This window comes from Rhincodon typus, chromosome 27, assembly GCF_021869965.1.
Source record: "Rhincodon typus isolate 14 chromosome 27, sRhiTyp1.1, whole genome shotgun sequence".
Lineage (NCBI taxonomy): Eukaryota > Metazoa > Chordata > Chondrichthyes > Orectolobiformes > Rhincodontidae > Rhincodon > Rhincodon typus.
Window position 1 is genome coordinate 31,850,559 of NC_063358.1, and position 15,090 is coordinate 31,865,648.

Consider the following 15,090-nt stretch of genomic DNA (forward strand, 5'->3'; position numbering starts at 1 on the left):
TGCTGCTTGGCCTGCTGTGTTCATCCAGCCCTGCACCTTGTTGTCTCAGGAGAAAAGGATGATTCATTTGCCACATCATCAGAGGGTGAAGTGACTGATGTGTTCTGTTGCAGAGGTCTCATATGAGGGCATTGTTGGGGCAGTATACAGGAGAGCTGATCAGCACGGATACATAGATGCTAAGTGCATTCAACAACCAGTCATCTTCCCAACATTGTCAAGCAATGTAAGCTCCAAGCTCAAAAAGGAAACGGTGCAAAGTTTTTCTCTCTGCTCCATTTCCCCCTGGTACTGCCAATGCAGCTGCGAAAGACACTGTCAATGTAGTCCCCATCCCTACATGGTCTGTGCAGGCAGAACTCTGTATCCTCTGCCTTCCTTGTGACAATGGGACAACATTATCTTGCAAATGCACCAAAATACTTCCAAAAACATTCTGAAGTATTTTTAAATGCTTATTGGTGGGAAAAAAAAATGTTCCAAATGCTTTACTCAGTTGCAATCAGGGTGACTGGCCTTTTCAATGATGTGACTATAGGGTTTATCTCACTTCGTCACACTTCCATGTCCAATATCAGAGAACACGATGTGGCGATGCCGGTGTTGGACTGGGGTGGACAAAGTCAAAAAAAGTCAAACGACACCAGGTTATGGTCCAACAGGTTTATTTGACATCACAAGCTTTCAGAGCACTGCTCCTTTGTCAGGTGAAGTGGTGAAATATTGAAGAAGCCAGAATGTCAAAACATGCACTCTCCAATTTTGGTAACCTAGTGTCAGTTATATTGCCGGAGCAAATTACTACAAATGCTGGAATTTGTGCTGAAAACAACAGATGCTGGAGATCACAGCAGGTCAGACAGCATCCATAGAGAGAAAGCAAACTAATGGTTTGAGTCTAGATGACTCTTCATCAGAGCTGAAGTGAAATGTGGAGGGGATAGCATTTATGCAATAGTTGGATGGAGGGGGGAGGGCGTGGTGTTGGTGCATGTAGGGTGCTGGTGAAGTAACGATGTTGATAATTCAGATTAAATGATTGGAATGTGAGAATGGCAGAACAATGGTATGTCTTCTGCCAGACTTGAAAGAGCAGACAGTCCCGTTGGGGTGGGACGCGGTACGTGGTATATGTTACAGGACAACCACAGAAGGTGCAACATCTTCCCCTTCACCTCCTCCCTGTTCACCATCTAAGGACCTAAACAATCATTCCAGGTGAGGCAGCATTTCATCTGTACCTCCTCCAATCTTGTGTATTGTATTCGCTGCACCCAATGTGGCCTACTCTACATTGAAGAAACCAAACGCAGACTGGATGAACACTTTGCGCAACACCTCTGGTCTGTGCGCAAACAAGACCCTGACCTTCCCATAGCTGGTCATTTTAACACAGCGTCCCACTCATATGCCCACTTGTCTATCCTCGGCATGCTGCAGTGCTCCAGTGAATCACAACGCAAACTGGAGGAACAACATCTTACTTTCAGACTAGGCACTTTAAGCTTTCTGGACTTATAATTTGAATGTGTTGAACTCAACATTGAACCAACTCCCATTTTTTCCTTTTCTTTTAGCTGTACTTATTACATTCTCCCATTTCTTCCCTTTCTTTTAGCTTTACTTGTTACATCCTCTGCTATCATGTCCTCTCTCCCCTACCCCCCCACCCCAGTGGGACTGTCTGCTCTTTCAAGTCTGGCAGGTAGACACACCATTGTTCTGCCATTCTCACATTTTGATCACTTAATCTGCACTATCAATATCTTTTCTCCACCAGCACTTTATCTCCACCATGGCCACACCACATGACCCCCACCATGAACTGTAACACAAATGCTGTCCCCTTCACACTTCATTTCAGCTCTAATGAGGAGTCATCTAAACTTGAAACATTTTCTGAAGAAGGGTCTAGACCCGAAACGTCAGCTTTCCTGCTCCTCTGATGCTGCTTGGCCTGTTGTGTTCATCCAACCCTACACCTTGTTATCTCTTGAAATATTAGATTGCTCTCTCTCTATGGATGCTGTCTGACCAACTGTGATCTCCAGCATTTGTTGTCAGATATATTGATTGGTCTACGTCAGGATAGCACTGTTTCCATGTCCCAAGAAGCAGCTGTCTATATCCTTGTGAGTGAAGACTGCCACTTGAACAACACAGGTAGTGGCCTGTGACGATATTAGTACTGACAAATTATGGTAAGTCTTCACACCATTACTAAAAGTCACACAGTGTGAATGAATTCCTTGGTTTTAAGCACCAAACATATTTCAGCTAAATGTCCTTTGGTAATTTAAGCAGGGCAATGTTACATTATTAAGTATTCAAGAATGTAAGTCATAAAACAAACCTCTTTAGAAGATTGGTCTGCACTCCGGTTTGAAATGTTGGGGGGGGAGCTGCTAAAATTAGAAATATTGATCCGTGCTGAACAGATTTATGTTTAATGTATGATAATGCTTATTAGGAGTACAGTTGAAACTACTGCTTAACATGTATTATGTAGAAGGCTTCCTGACTTAGGAATGGCTGTAGAAAGTGTTCCTCTCATACTTCACATGATCCACATGGTCAATTCGGTGCAGAAATCGGAAAATAATGGATGCTCAGCATGAGCCTGTGACTGCAGCGCATGGCCAACTGCAGAGTCTGAATTCACACCAGTGTCAAAACCACGCCAACAACGATTTGAAGCCGACACTATCTCAGAAGGACTGCAGTGCAAACGCAGCTGGAATATAAGTCCCTGCTTTGTTGCCAGGCAACCAACATTTTTCTTTTTGGTCGAAGGCCATTCATAGTTATACCAGTATCCTGTGCATCATGAGGCTGATGGCTTTGCTCTGTAGGTGTTTCCATGGTTAAATCTCCTGATTGCAGAGCAGCTTAGCAAATCTAATTTCAGAATTGGGTGTGCAGAGGTATTAGCTTACAAGTATTAAACTCAATGCTGAACTAATAAACGGCTTAAAAACATTGTAGCACTTCAAGCTGATCCTCAAAGCATTAGGTTTATGCTTGAAGCCTCGAAAAGAAGATTGATTCAATTACCTAGCTCCTCAGTACAAAAACAGAAACAATTTTGGTTCAATTGCTTCTCAGTAACACTTCCCTCTCATTTTGTAATCTTCCACTCCCCCTTTCCCAATTTTGTTGTGTATAGTCAGTTCATGGAGATTTTTCATAAGAAAGCCATTTGTTCAGTTGTACTTTGTCTATTTTCAGTTTCTCTGTGCTTCAGACCACCTCCAGATGAAAAACCAGTATCCTTATTTCTGCTAAGACTACCCTGCGTAACGGGAGTAATGGAAGGTGATCTCATCCTAATTTTTCCTTTGCTTCAGTAAATATGAACTGACCTAGAACTCTGCTTCACAGACATCCTACCTCACACAACTCTTTCTGACCTATGCTAGTTCCTAGTTTGGCAATCCTGAGAATTTAAACTTCTTTTCCTTGTCTTCAAATTCCTGCATAGCCTGACTGCTTCCCTACTCCCATTGCTTCCTTCATTCCCTCAAGCATCCAGGATCAACTACAATCCTTTAATTCTGGCCACACATGATTTGCTGATTTTCTTCATTCTATCATTGCCATCTATGCATTCAGTACCCCAGGCCCTTAACTTTGGAATTCCTACTTGATCTCTTTCTCTTCTCTTTCAAAACACTTCCTAAAATATATCTCTTTGACTAAGCTTGTTATCACCAAGTATCTCCTTCTGTGGCAAATGTCAAATTTTATTTTTAATGATTTTGAAGGAAATGTGGCCATTTTATAACTTTTTTTTATCTATTCTATTTTACAAGTTATGGATTCCTTTCTATATGTATTTGTATAAGTTCTGGTAGATGAAAGGCTAATTCTAAATATATGCTTAGGATATTTGACCTTTGTGAGTTGAGTCAAATCAAGTCAACTGCAACATGAATTGGAAGTGCTCATCGCAGTTGGGAAGTAAACAGATTCCCAAAGCTGTGTTACTAGTTAGGATTGAAGGTATGTTTTTAAATGTATAGAATTTGGTATTAGGATTACATGAGTGTAAGTGGTTATGCAAGAAAACGTTAGTGATGAGCTGTTTTGAGAATGTCCTGTTTACATGTCCATGACTGATTACAAATGGTATAGTAAGATTAAATTCTGGCAGTGAAACTAGAAGACAGTGGGAGCCCTAGCTGCAGAGAATAAATAAGGACAATGAAAAGAAGTTCACTACACAAAGTTTGAAGATGACAGAGGGAGAAAAAGAAGTTTAGAAGTCACACTGAGCCATCTTTGGTCATTGCACTCAATGGAAAGGAAGAACTAAGGAATCTAAGATAGCGATCACCTTCCATCCTTTATTCAGTACAAGTTTTGCTGCTTCTTAAATTCTTTTAGTGCCATTACATCAAGTGTCTTCCTGTCAAAAGTTATTGCCTGATCTCTGAAACTCTCACAATTCCCTTCTCTCACAATCTTTTGGATATTTTAAAAAGTTAAAGATGTGATAGAGTTGTAACTGGTTGATACATCTTAAGGTCCTCATTCATAATGGAAATTAATTTTTAGATTATCAATCCAGAGAACTAAAGTTTTATGTCATTCTTCTGTGTTTTGTGGGATGTGGGCATTGCTGACAAGGTTTTCATTTTTGCCTATCACTAAGTACCCCTGAATTTGGTGACATATGAGAGACCAGTTAAGGGTCAACTGCATTACTGAGAATCTGGGATTGTTTGCAGGCCAGATGATGTAAGGATGGCAGATTTCCTTCCCTAAATGATATGAGTGAATCAGATGATTTATTACAGTGATCAGTGATAGCCTAACCTTCTGGATTACTAATCAGTTGACATTGCCACAATGTATCTTCTGCCCAAATCAATGAAGGTGAGTGCAAATCCACATATATGGAGATGGGTCAAATGAGGTTAGGAGATTATCATGCAACAGATTGTAGATAAATACACTCCATTCAGGCCAATGAGTCTGCAATGACCTTCCAAGGGGCATTCCCTTATGAATCATTACTCCTACCATTATCAGTACTCCTGGTCCTAATCCAATGGTTATGTACATTCCGGCTTCAAAGTTGCTCTTACATCAATTTTGATGCTAAGTTTCTCCAGTTACAAAATGTTCCATTGATAGGTCAGGTAGCCAATTAAAGACTTTTTTTTAGCAGCTCAAGAAGATAATTGCTATTATCACAAGGAATGATTATCTAAAGACTAAGAGCTATCTAACATCCATTCACATTAATAAAAACAATGCTGACATAAACAACTAGTCTTCATATAGTTGTTCCCTATGAAACGGGCAATTAGGTTCTCAGGAGCATTTCAACACTCCTTTAATTGGCTACCTGAACTGTCACTACTTTTGAGTGATTTTAGCAGAAAATGCTTTAACTGGTGAAAATTAGCAACCCACCTTCGCTAAAGTAGCTATTAATATTTTCTTCCAACATAGAACACCCACAGCATGCAACTCATTACATCTCTTCAAGAGAAAGAATAGCTTAAATTCACAAACACCCTACATAAAACATCGTTGTAAAATAGATAAGAAAAATGAGAGAGGACTCACTTCTAATTATGCTAGATTATGAATCTCTTGATGAGGAACCTTCTTTTCTTTCAAATAGCATGAATTGCCCTTTATAACATTTGGTATCAGTCATAAGGGCTAAAGTGATTTTAGTGATGCACTGATCTGTTAACTTGGCAACAGAATGGGTGTGATTTAGGCAAATATGCATCGATGGTGTAAGGTTCATTGACCTGAATAAAGTAAATGAATTACTTGTCTAACAATTTCTACATCGATCTTTCTATTCATCTAACTCATCATCTTTTCCTCTGGCTTTCAACTAGCAAAGGTCCTCACTTATTTAACCTCTTAACTTTAGAATTCTATTGTCACTGCTGATGCTGATCATAGAATCACAGAATCCCTACTGCGCAAAAAGAGGCCATTTGGCCCATTGAGTTTGCAATGACCCTCCAAAGTGCATCCCCTTATGAACCAGTACTCCTACCATTATCACTATTCCTGGTCATAATCCAATGTTTGACAATGGACATTGCAAACTACAACTTTTGTGCCAATGGAAACATTGTTAATGGTAACTTGATGTGCCATACATATCAGAACTGAGTGCAATGGTTTAATGAAATAAGAGTTTGCAGCAGTGTACTATTGACATTACATTAGGTTATGTTTTAGCTTAGGTTCTTTGTTATTACCATTAACCCTTTTGGACACTTCCTCATGTAGGCTCAGAAGATTTTTAATTAAAATAATGGTGGATGGTAAATATCGGATTATTTTGATACACCTTTGATAACTGGAAGTTCTGACAACTGGTTGCATCTCTGACAATCAAAATCTCTTAATTCTGGCATTGATGTGTACCATGGTAAAAGCAAAAAGGAAAAAAAAAGTGATACAAAATTTATTTGTACATTTTGGCTAACTCTTAATATGTTCCCGTTAAGGCAATGCCTTGATCTGTTTAGGAAATTAGTCTTTTTAAGCCTGCAACATTCTACAGTACAGCATTACAATAATATACAGCCTAAAACTGTATCATTTAAGTTAGACACATTGATTATTGTTAATAGCATCTAAATCTGATAGTCTGTGGGTTTAATGGAAATGGTGGTTGGTACAATATTGAAGCTACCTTCTGCATACTTTCAATAAATGATAATGAAATCAGCATTTGCAAAGCTCTCAAAAGATGCCCCAAGGTTACATGATTGCACTATACTTCCCTGCTCATTGATTGTGTTAGTCCTGCACTGGGCTCTGAAAGACAATATTTTAAATGACTCTTGATTCAGAACTGTGGATCTAACAGCAGCTCAGAACAAATGAAAAAGTTCTTTTTCTTTTGTTATCATTCCTATTTTTGTACTTATTTTAGTTTTTCTTCATAATCTTGCTGGACACCCAGCATTGATGAACTAAGATAATATAACTTAACTGCAAAAATCTATTACTTATGCCCTTCAGTCAGACATTCTGGAATGATGTGTTGACGTTCCCTGAATTTACCTCCCATTCTGATTACAAATCATCTCCCACATATCTACAATATGCTTTGAATGGAATGAGATCTATTGTGAGGGAGCAGGGGCATAAACTTATGATCTACTACTCTAGTACCCCAACTAAAACTTTTGAATAGAGCAGTATTGAGTATCATTGGGCACACTCTCCATGACAATATTGGCACAGAAAAAAAATGCTCTCATTTCTTTAGTAACAGATCTTTAGTTCAAGTTCCACTATAGACGTTTCAGTGAATAATCCAGACTAAAACTTTAATGAGGACTTGTGAAATACTACTTTGCCATCTTTCAGATGAGATGTTAGGGAAATACACTTCTACAGGTAAAAGATACATTGGCACTATTTTGAATTTCAGTAGAGAAGTTAAAGAAAGAAAGATATTGGATTTATGTAATGCTTTTCAGCATCTCAGGAATCTCAAAGTGCACTACAGGCAAATCTATATTTCTGAACCATAATCATGATTTTAACAGAAAGTAACTCTTGGTTTCCTGGTCAATATTTTTCCGATAATCAAAATCTCTGGGGCCAGGTAAACTAGTTATCTATTCCATTGTGGTTTATGGACTGAGTACAATTTTCCTGACATCACACTTCATAAGTAATTCACTGGTTGTTAAACACCTTGTCATATCTTGAGATTATGAATTGTGCTGCCTGAAGTGAAGATTTGGAAATAAAGATTTAAAAAGATATTGTAAAATCAAAAGAGCAAAACAATTTTAAAAGCAGAGCTTCTTCTAAAGGAGGCAGAGACTTATTTTACCTTACCTTCACTGTTTCTGTTGTGTTGATGATATGTAGCGTATAGACTCCACTTGTAGTAAATCCTGATTTGTACACTTCAGCACAGTCTTTAAATGTAACTTGATCTTTGGCAATCTGTTGAATTTCTGTGATATAGAACAATAGAGGTGTTCAATTTATTTGAACCAATTTTTAAAAAGAAAATTACAGGACTTCACAGTGTTAATGCCACTTATTGCAACTTAAAGAAAGGGATTTTATCATACTTCTCTTACTAAGGAGAAAGGAGGGCTTATTACTAGTTATAACATGAGACGAGAGAGGAACATTACTTTCTACTCTCCCGAGTTTATTCCTCATGGTAGGTTTGTGACAAGGCCAAGTCAGTGAGAACTGGCCAGAAGATGCACCAATTGCCCAGAAGTATCATTTTCTTTGCTTTTCCAGATGAAACAGCATATGGAAGCTGTTTCAACAACAGAATAGATAAATTTGTGGAAATAGATATTCACATCCCAACAGGGTAGCAACTTATCATATGAGCAAACATTTATTTATTAAAATAAACAATAAAATAATAATTCTGACAGGTTACCTGTATGCTTATTACCTCTTGGGGCTACCATTGATGATGCTCACAAATGGCACATTTGACACAGGATTTAAATATTAATTACTGCCCAAGAGTCCAGTAGGGAATCACCCATATGTTGCCTTGAGGCAGATCACAGCTGTTTGTATCTGACACTCTGTTTAATTTTGCACTGCTGATCATATTTCAGAGGAGGGAAAAGACAGGAGGGATAAAAAATAATTACTACATTTGCATCTTTCATTTCTTTTCCTTACAAACTCTTTGAAGACGGGAAATTTTCAGCTCCAGTGCTTTTTGCATTTATTGTTCAACTGTCCTCATTTGCATATTTATGAACATTGTTTATAAGTCTAAAATATGCAAGCTCCATTTCAGTCTGTTTATCTCTATGCATAGGTCTGCTGACCCCTTGCACAAAATGAAGGACAAGTCATATTAGTTGTATTATGGATTGGATCGATATTGTGTGTTACCCCATCAGTCAACTCAAGAGCCTTGTAGCAGACTGAATGGTGGTAAGGTAAGCACAATACTATGAGCAGGTGGGAATAGTCTTTGAATGTCTCTCAAATATTCAACATTTCAGGCAAGAGTTACAAGTTGCCAGGTTATATTCTTATAAATTCATTAATCGTTCATTGTCCCCCTCATGATATTCAGGGGCATTGCTGGAGAAGGCACATAATTCTCAGGGTTCCCACCAATAGTCCCTCAGCTCCTGATCCCAATGGATTTTCAAGGCAACTTCCATCGGCTTCCCTAAACCTCTTCATGTTTCAAAAGCCAATAAACCCTAAGTTTGCTTGCAAATGAAGTTTCATTGTTGGCATTTCTTTTTTACTAGATATAGCATATATTGTTTTCCAGGATTTGAGAGAGTGGCTTGTGTCGACTCACCTGACACTATTCACTTCCGCCCTCCCCAGAGTCCATTGGAAATTTGGACATCACTTGAAGTAGTACTGACTTTGGAAGAATTGATCAGGAACAACAGGTCTGATCAAGCTACTTAGGAACACAGGAAAAGGCCATTCAATCCATCAAGCCTGTCCCACCATCAATATGATTGCAGCTGATCATACACTTCAATGCTTTTTCCTCATCCCATCCACATAACCTTGAACACCACTGGTAATCAGAAATCTGTCAATCTCTACCTTAAACATTCTCGAGGACTGAGCTTCCAGAGGTTAACAACCATCTAAGTAAAAACAAAACCTCCTCATCTTGGACCTAAGTGGCATTCCCCTCATTTTAAATTGATTCCCCAACTAGGGGAAATATCTTACCTGCATCTACCTTGTTTATCCCTTTATGTATTCTGCAAGTTTCAATGAGATCACCTCTTAATCTTTGAAACTGGAGAATACTGGCCCAGTTTGCCCATAGGATAATCCCACTATCCCAGGAACAAGTCTGATGAACATTTGGTGCATTCCCTCTATGAAAATAACATCTTTCCTGAAATAAGGAGACCAAAACTGCACACAGTATTTCAGGTGTAATCTAATCAGGTTCCTATAAAATTGAAGTAAGACTCCATTACTCATGTACTCAAATCTTCTTGATACATATTACGGGAAGTGGACAATTTACCTAGCTCCTTCAATTCAGTTACCTTCTGGTTCTGTATATAGTGATTTGACAAATTTGCATTAGGCAATCATAAACAAGGTAATAATTTCATCAGAACAGTTGTCATTCAAATGCCCGAGAAGGACCCCATTCAATCTATAATCTTTGCTGAGTTAAATACTCTCAGAAAGGGCATCTAGAATTGATCTTCGCATCCTGTGTTAGGGACGGAAATTGACCAGAGTTTACATCCTACACTGACCATTCACAACACCTGTCCACGAGATGTTGAAAACACAATGAATATCGTCTGAAATAGAGTCACAAGCAACTCATAAAGTGAATGCTTGTTTCTCTCTCCACAGATGCTGCCAAACCTGCTGAATATTTCCAGCATTTTCTGGTTACATTTCAGAGTTCCAACATTTGCAATATATTTTGCTTTCATTTGTGTGAAGTAATTAATGTTAATCATTGATATGGAGAAGAAAAAATTCTTGATCTCTCACTGTGAAATTTGCTAATTGATCAGTTTTATTTACAGCAATCAAACTAACTAGCACATTTCCAATTTTCCCAGCTATTTCAGAGAAAGACTGAAGTCACTAGGGAGAAGTATAACTAAATACCGTATGAATGCAACAGTTCTAGAGTTCTTGTCAAGGCTATGTGTCAGAGTGCAGAGAATACCCTGCCAGAGTTAGGCAGTGAAGATGCAAAAATAGCAAGATGTTCTTGAATATTGCTTTGTTACTCTCAGCAGAGGTTTCTCTCAGTAAACTAATCAATTCTTATTCTATGGAGAGAACTTCAGTGTCTCCTCATGTTGGTGTCTGATTGAACATGTCAAAAAACATCATAAAAGCTCTGACTTCAATGCTGAGACATGAGTCCTGGACAAATATGAACGTCACAGAACAATGTGTAACCTTACTTATTCAAGCCACTTCTCACAAGTGTTTCTGTAAACAATGCTGTTACCTTGTTTTCTCCAAGATCCAATATGTTCTCTGTTGCCTACAATAGTGATATAGGAGCAGCCCAGTCTGTGGACCATCCAAGGGGGAGACTGAACATTGTTCATAATTTTAAACTTCATGAGATCTGGGAATGCAACCAGTCTCTTTAGAGCACAGAAATGGACTTCACGTCCCACTGTGACTTTGCTGGCTCTTTTCTAGAATTGTCAGAACTAACAGAATTGTTTCACCCTCTCTATAGCTGAAATCTTCATCCAGCTCAGTCAATGGCTTTTGGACATGTTGAAGATAGGCCAAAGTATGGTTCTTAGCCATATGGAGGCCTCATTCTCTATTTCCCTTGAGTAAAAGGTAATGAGAGTAGGGGATCAGAAATTATGGAGAAAACCAACACATGCTCTCCCATGATTCAGTTCTTTGGCACGAGAAGACACAGCCATATCAGTGAGCAGGCATGAAATTTCAACATGATCTTATCACTAACCGTTGCCATGGGAAACCATATTCAGCAGATTGTGAACTGTCTCCATTAATAAAAGCTGCTGGCTCTGTAGTACACTGTTGTTCTGTGTGGCTACATTCAGCTGCTTCTCCAGTTCCCCAATAATTGTACTCTGCTTCACCAACAGGTCCTGCATCTCCAGCTTCTCTGCTTTTATTGATTGAAGCTCAGTTTCATGTTTACCTTCCATTTCCAGAACTTTCTGCTCTAGAAAGCTGAAAGACAAGATATAACAGAGAATATCAACATGCTTACACTTCACTGAATAAAGATTAGTATATTCAGCATTCTGTAAGGGATGGATGCAGGTGTTAGACTGATAATTCATGAAAAAGTGATTTCATTTTTATTCCTAAAAGAGTTCAAAATTCCAGAACTTTATTTGTCACTTTTCGCAGTCATGGCAATAGCTATATTTCAGGATAGTATGAGAATTCTAGCTTACAGAAGATTTGCAAACTCAAGGGTTAAAAGCCTCCACACTCCCAGCACCAGAAGATTTTCTTTATACTTTGATCACGGTATATACAATTTTGAGATTAGTTTGTTTTCTGTATTGTGGATTCAACATATTGATACAAAAATGATAAAAGCAAGTTATGTCCTAGGGCAGGTCTGTGAGATGTTTATCACAGAAAAGGAAATAGATCAATTCAGGGTCAGGAATCTGACAACCGGGTCATTTCCAGGTCCTGATGACGCATTGTATTGTTGTCAATCGTTTGCCTCACTCGGAAAGTGGGCTGGAAATCAAGCTGCACTATTTCCAGACTTCCCACAACAGTAATAGATTTTAAAATGTATACAGAATTCCCCAATTTGCTGGGTTTTCAGATCCAGGTTGGCTAAAAGCTTGGACCATGTTTCTGTGTTTGGCAAAATTGCTAGTTTTTACAAATAAGTAGATGCTAGCTACAGGTAAACAATTATGAACTGTCAGCATATAACTCCACCGATTAAAACTCTAATCCCCTGATAAACTGCCACTTAAACACAGACACAGACAGAACAAAAAAATGGGTGCTTTGGATGAAGAAAACTAAGAAAACAGTTCAGTGGTCACTGTTCACAGGATCTGCTGAGATGGTTTTTGTGCTGCTTTTTGGTCTTCCTTCTCTGGATATTTTCACCCATTTGTAAGAGGCAAAGGGAGATTCGTTCACACAATTGTAAATATCGCGGGCTTATTAATTAAAAGCCATGACTTACAGCGATGGTCGAGGGAAAACTAAACTGGTTTTCTTCAGTCTTAAAGGAGCTTTTCTTGCAGAGAGAACTCCTGAGCTGGTGAAGATCGGTAGACATCTTAGTGTCTTGTTCACAGACCCAAGTTGTTCAGCGACCTGAGAACCAATCATATTGTTGTTGGCAGGCAGAAGGCCTTTGTCACTAGCCTACAGACCAACCAACTACTTGTTGCCAACCCAAGCTCCACTTGTGTATAACACTTCAGCTCCAACAAATCTGAATTGACCTGGATGGAGGAGGCAGGACGAGGAATTGTGGGAGTGCCATTGCGTTAGGCTGTGGGAGATGGCAAGATGTGAGGCAGTGAAGTGTAGGATTCAACGCTAACTCAGTTTACAACTGATGGGCAAGAAAATCTTTTGGGTGATTCTTGCGATGACTATACAACTGCTTTCATCTATGAGGTCCGTTCTGATAAGGCATCTGCTAAAGGGCTGAAATCTCATCACCACTTTTAATTTCTTTCAAAGAGACAGTAGGTAGTTACTGTGTGTACCATCTATTTATTGCTTCTTAGCAACCCACCAAAGATATGTTAACAGCATCTTCCAAACCTGTACCAAAGAGAGGGATGAAGGGAACAGATGCATTGGGGCCCCATGCATCTCTCTCTCTCTCTCTCTCCCCCCTCCCCTTTGAGAATAGCCACAGGACTTTGTGCCTGCACTGACCCTTCATAAAATGGATGTAGTCCCCACTCTCTGGAAAAGGCATTTGTTACGTCCTTGATACCCTGAAGAGTTGTAGAATGCACAATGACGTTCAGGTCTCCAGATAATCCCTGGGACAGACTAATTAATAATTCAGGGTGATTTTCACCACTGCAGGTCAAGCACTGCCATAGGAATTATGAGGCATTGGTCTGTTTTAGATCAGAATGTAAATGTACAGAACAAGCTTCCTGGATAGGCGCTGTCTCAACAGCATTTGTTCATCTGCAGGTTGCTGACTTGGTGGGAAAAACATGCAAGAGGTTTTGAGCGACACCTTCTTCTCTTTGCAGTCTCTCATTCGTTCCATGTTTCTCCTCCTGAGCAAGAGCTTATATCTGCTGAAGCCTCTCTGTACTGCTCTGTCCATTGTCAGATTAAACTGCTCCCACTTCATCTCCCTCAGCCATCACTCATTAATTCATTCATTCACCAGGATTTCCCTTAGCAATCACTTTCCAAGTGATGCTACCACCTTCATGAAACTCTCAGGAGTCCCACTAATCAATGTTCACAAATACAAACTGCTCGACATCAGTGATATCAACTCTGTGCCACTGGTTTAGAAACTGAGCAGCATTCTCCACTTCAGAAATAAACTGATCTACACACCTATTCAACATCATTGCGCTCTTCTGTACCGATGACGTCTGCAAGCTATCGCACGCCAGGCACTGCATGTTTCCCTTGTCTATTGATTAAAAATATGAAACTGCTCCTCCTAGGCTTGTTGTTATGAGCTCAATTGTAAGCTCAAGAAGCAAGCATTTGTGTCCAGCTCTCCTGTCCCATTCCAACCATCCAATGTCTGCCCAAACCCATGCCCTTGGGAAACCACCGTCTGATACAGAGACATTGGGGTACAGTGCCCCCTTCTGGGAGGTGATTTTCAATGCATACCAGCACTCATCTCAACCCCAGAACAAATGAGAATTCAAAGCCATGTTAAGTCTGTGACTGGAGACAATTTTCATTGAAGTTGAGGTGAATTTTGACTTGACTGAATGACAAAGGATACAGCATTGCTTATGCTTGTTTTGTGCAGAATTAAAAGTGTGTTGTCCAGGAAGTAGAGGTCAGTATATCCAAAATCACAGAAAAGAAAACAAGACAGTTTATCTCTGCCATCTGAACGATGTTATCCAACTGCAACGCAACATATTCCTATCGGTGTTCTTCTTTGTAAAATGAACATGCAAACATAATTTAAACAAAGAAGGTCTCAAGGAGCAAACAAAAACACAAGCAGTTGTTCATTACAAAAACTTTATTTCAAAGAGACACTAGAATCATGTTACCAAGGCTGAAGCAAGTACTGAAACAACCAAGTTCTCATGCATTTATTTCATGGAGTCAGGACGTACACACTGTAAACACATTAATTATCAACTCAGTGAAGCACTTGAAGCAGTAATTAAGAATTCTCGGAAAAGTTATAGTTGTATATAGGGTCTACAACAGTGGGATGAATCCATCATTTATTTCTTGAAGTAAAATAGCCCAATAACCACTGTTCTTGACAGTTAAATGCTCTGAACAATGTTTTCTCTAATAGAAAGGCAAACGTTTCTTAAATAATCAGTCAGCCATGAGCAAATTCTGCCTGGCATTGTGTTGTATAGGAAGGATATATAAATTGTGATTTGGATAGGAACATGGGGACAA

At 39.1% G+C, this 15,090-nt stretch overlaps 1 protein-coding gene across 1 annotated transcript in view; it reads right to left on the minus strand.

Moving 5' to 3' along the window:
* LOC109927829 (angiopoietin-2-like) overlaps nucleotides 1-15,090 on the minus strand; it is a 220,454-nt gene that overhangs the window by 97,124 nt on the left and 108,240 nt on the right. The window contains exons 5-6 of the mRNA XM_048613114.1: nucleotides 11,450-11,682; nucleotides 7,840-7,961 (exon numbers count right to left, since the gene is read on the minus strand). Coding sequence (XP_048469071.1) covers nucleotides 7,840-7,961; nucleotides 11,450-11,682 — 355 coding nt within the window. The remainder of the gene's footprint in view (nucleotides 1-7,839; nucleotides 7,962-11,449; nucleotides 11,683-15,090) is intronic.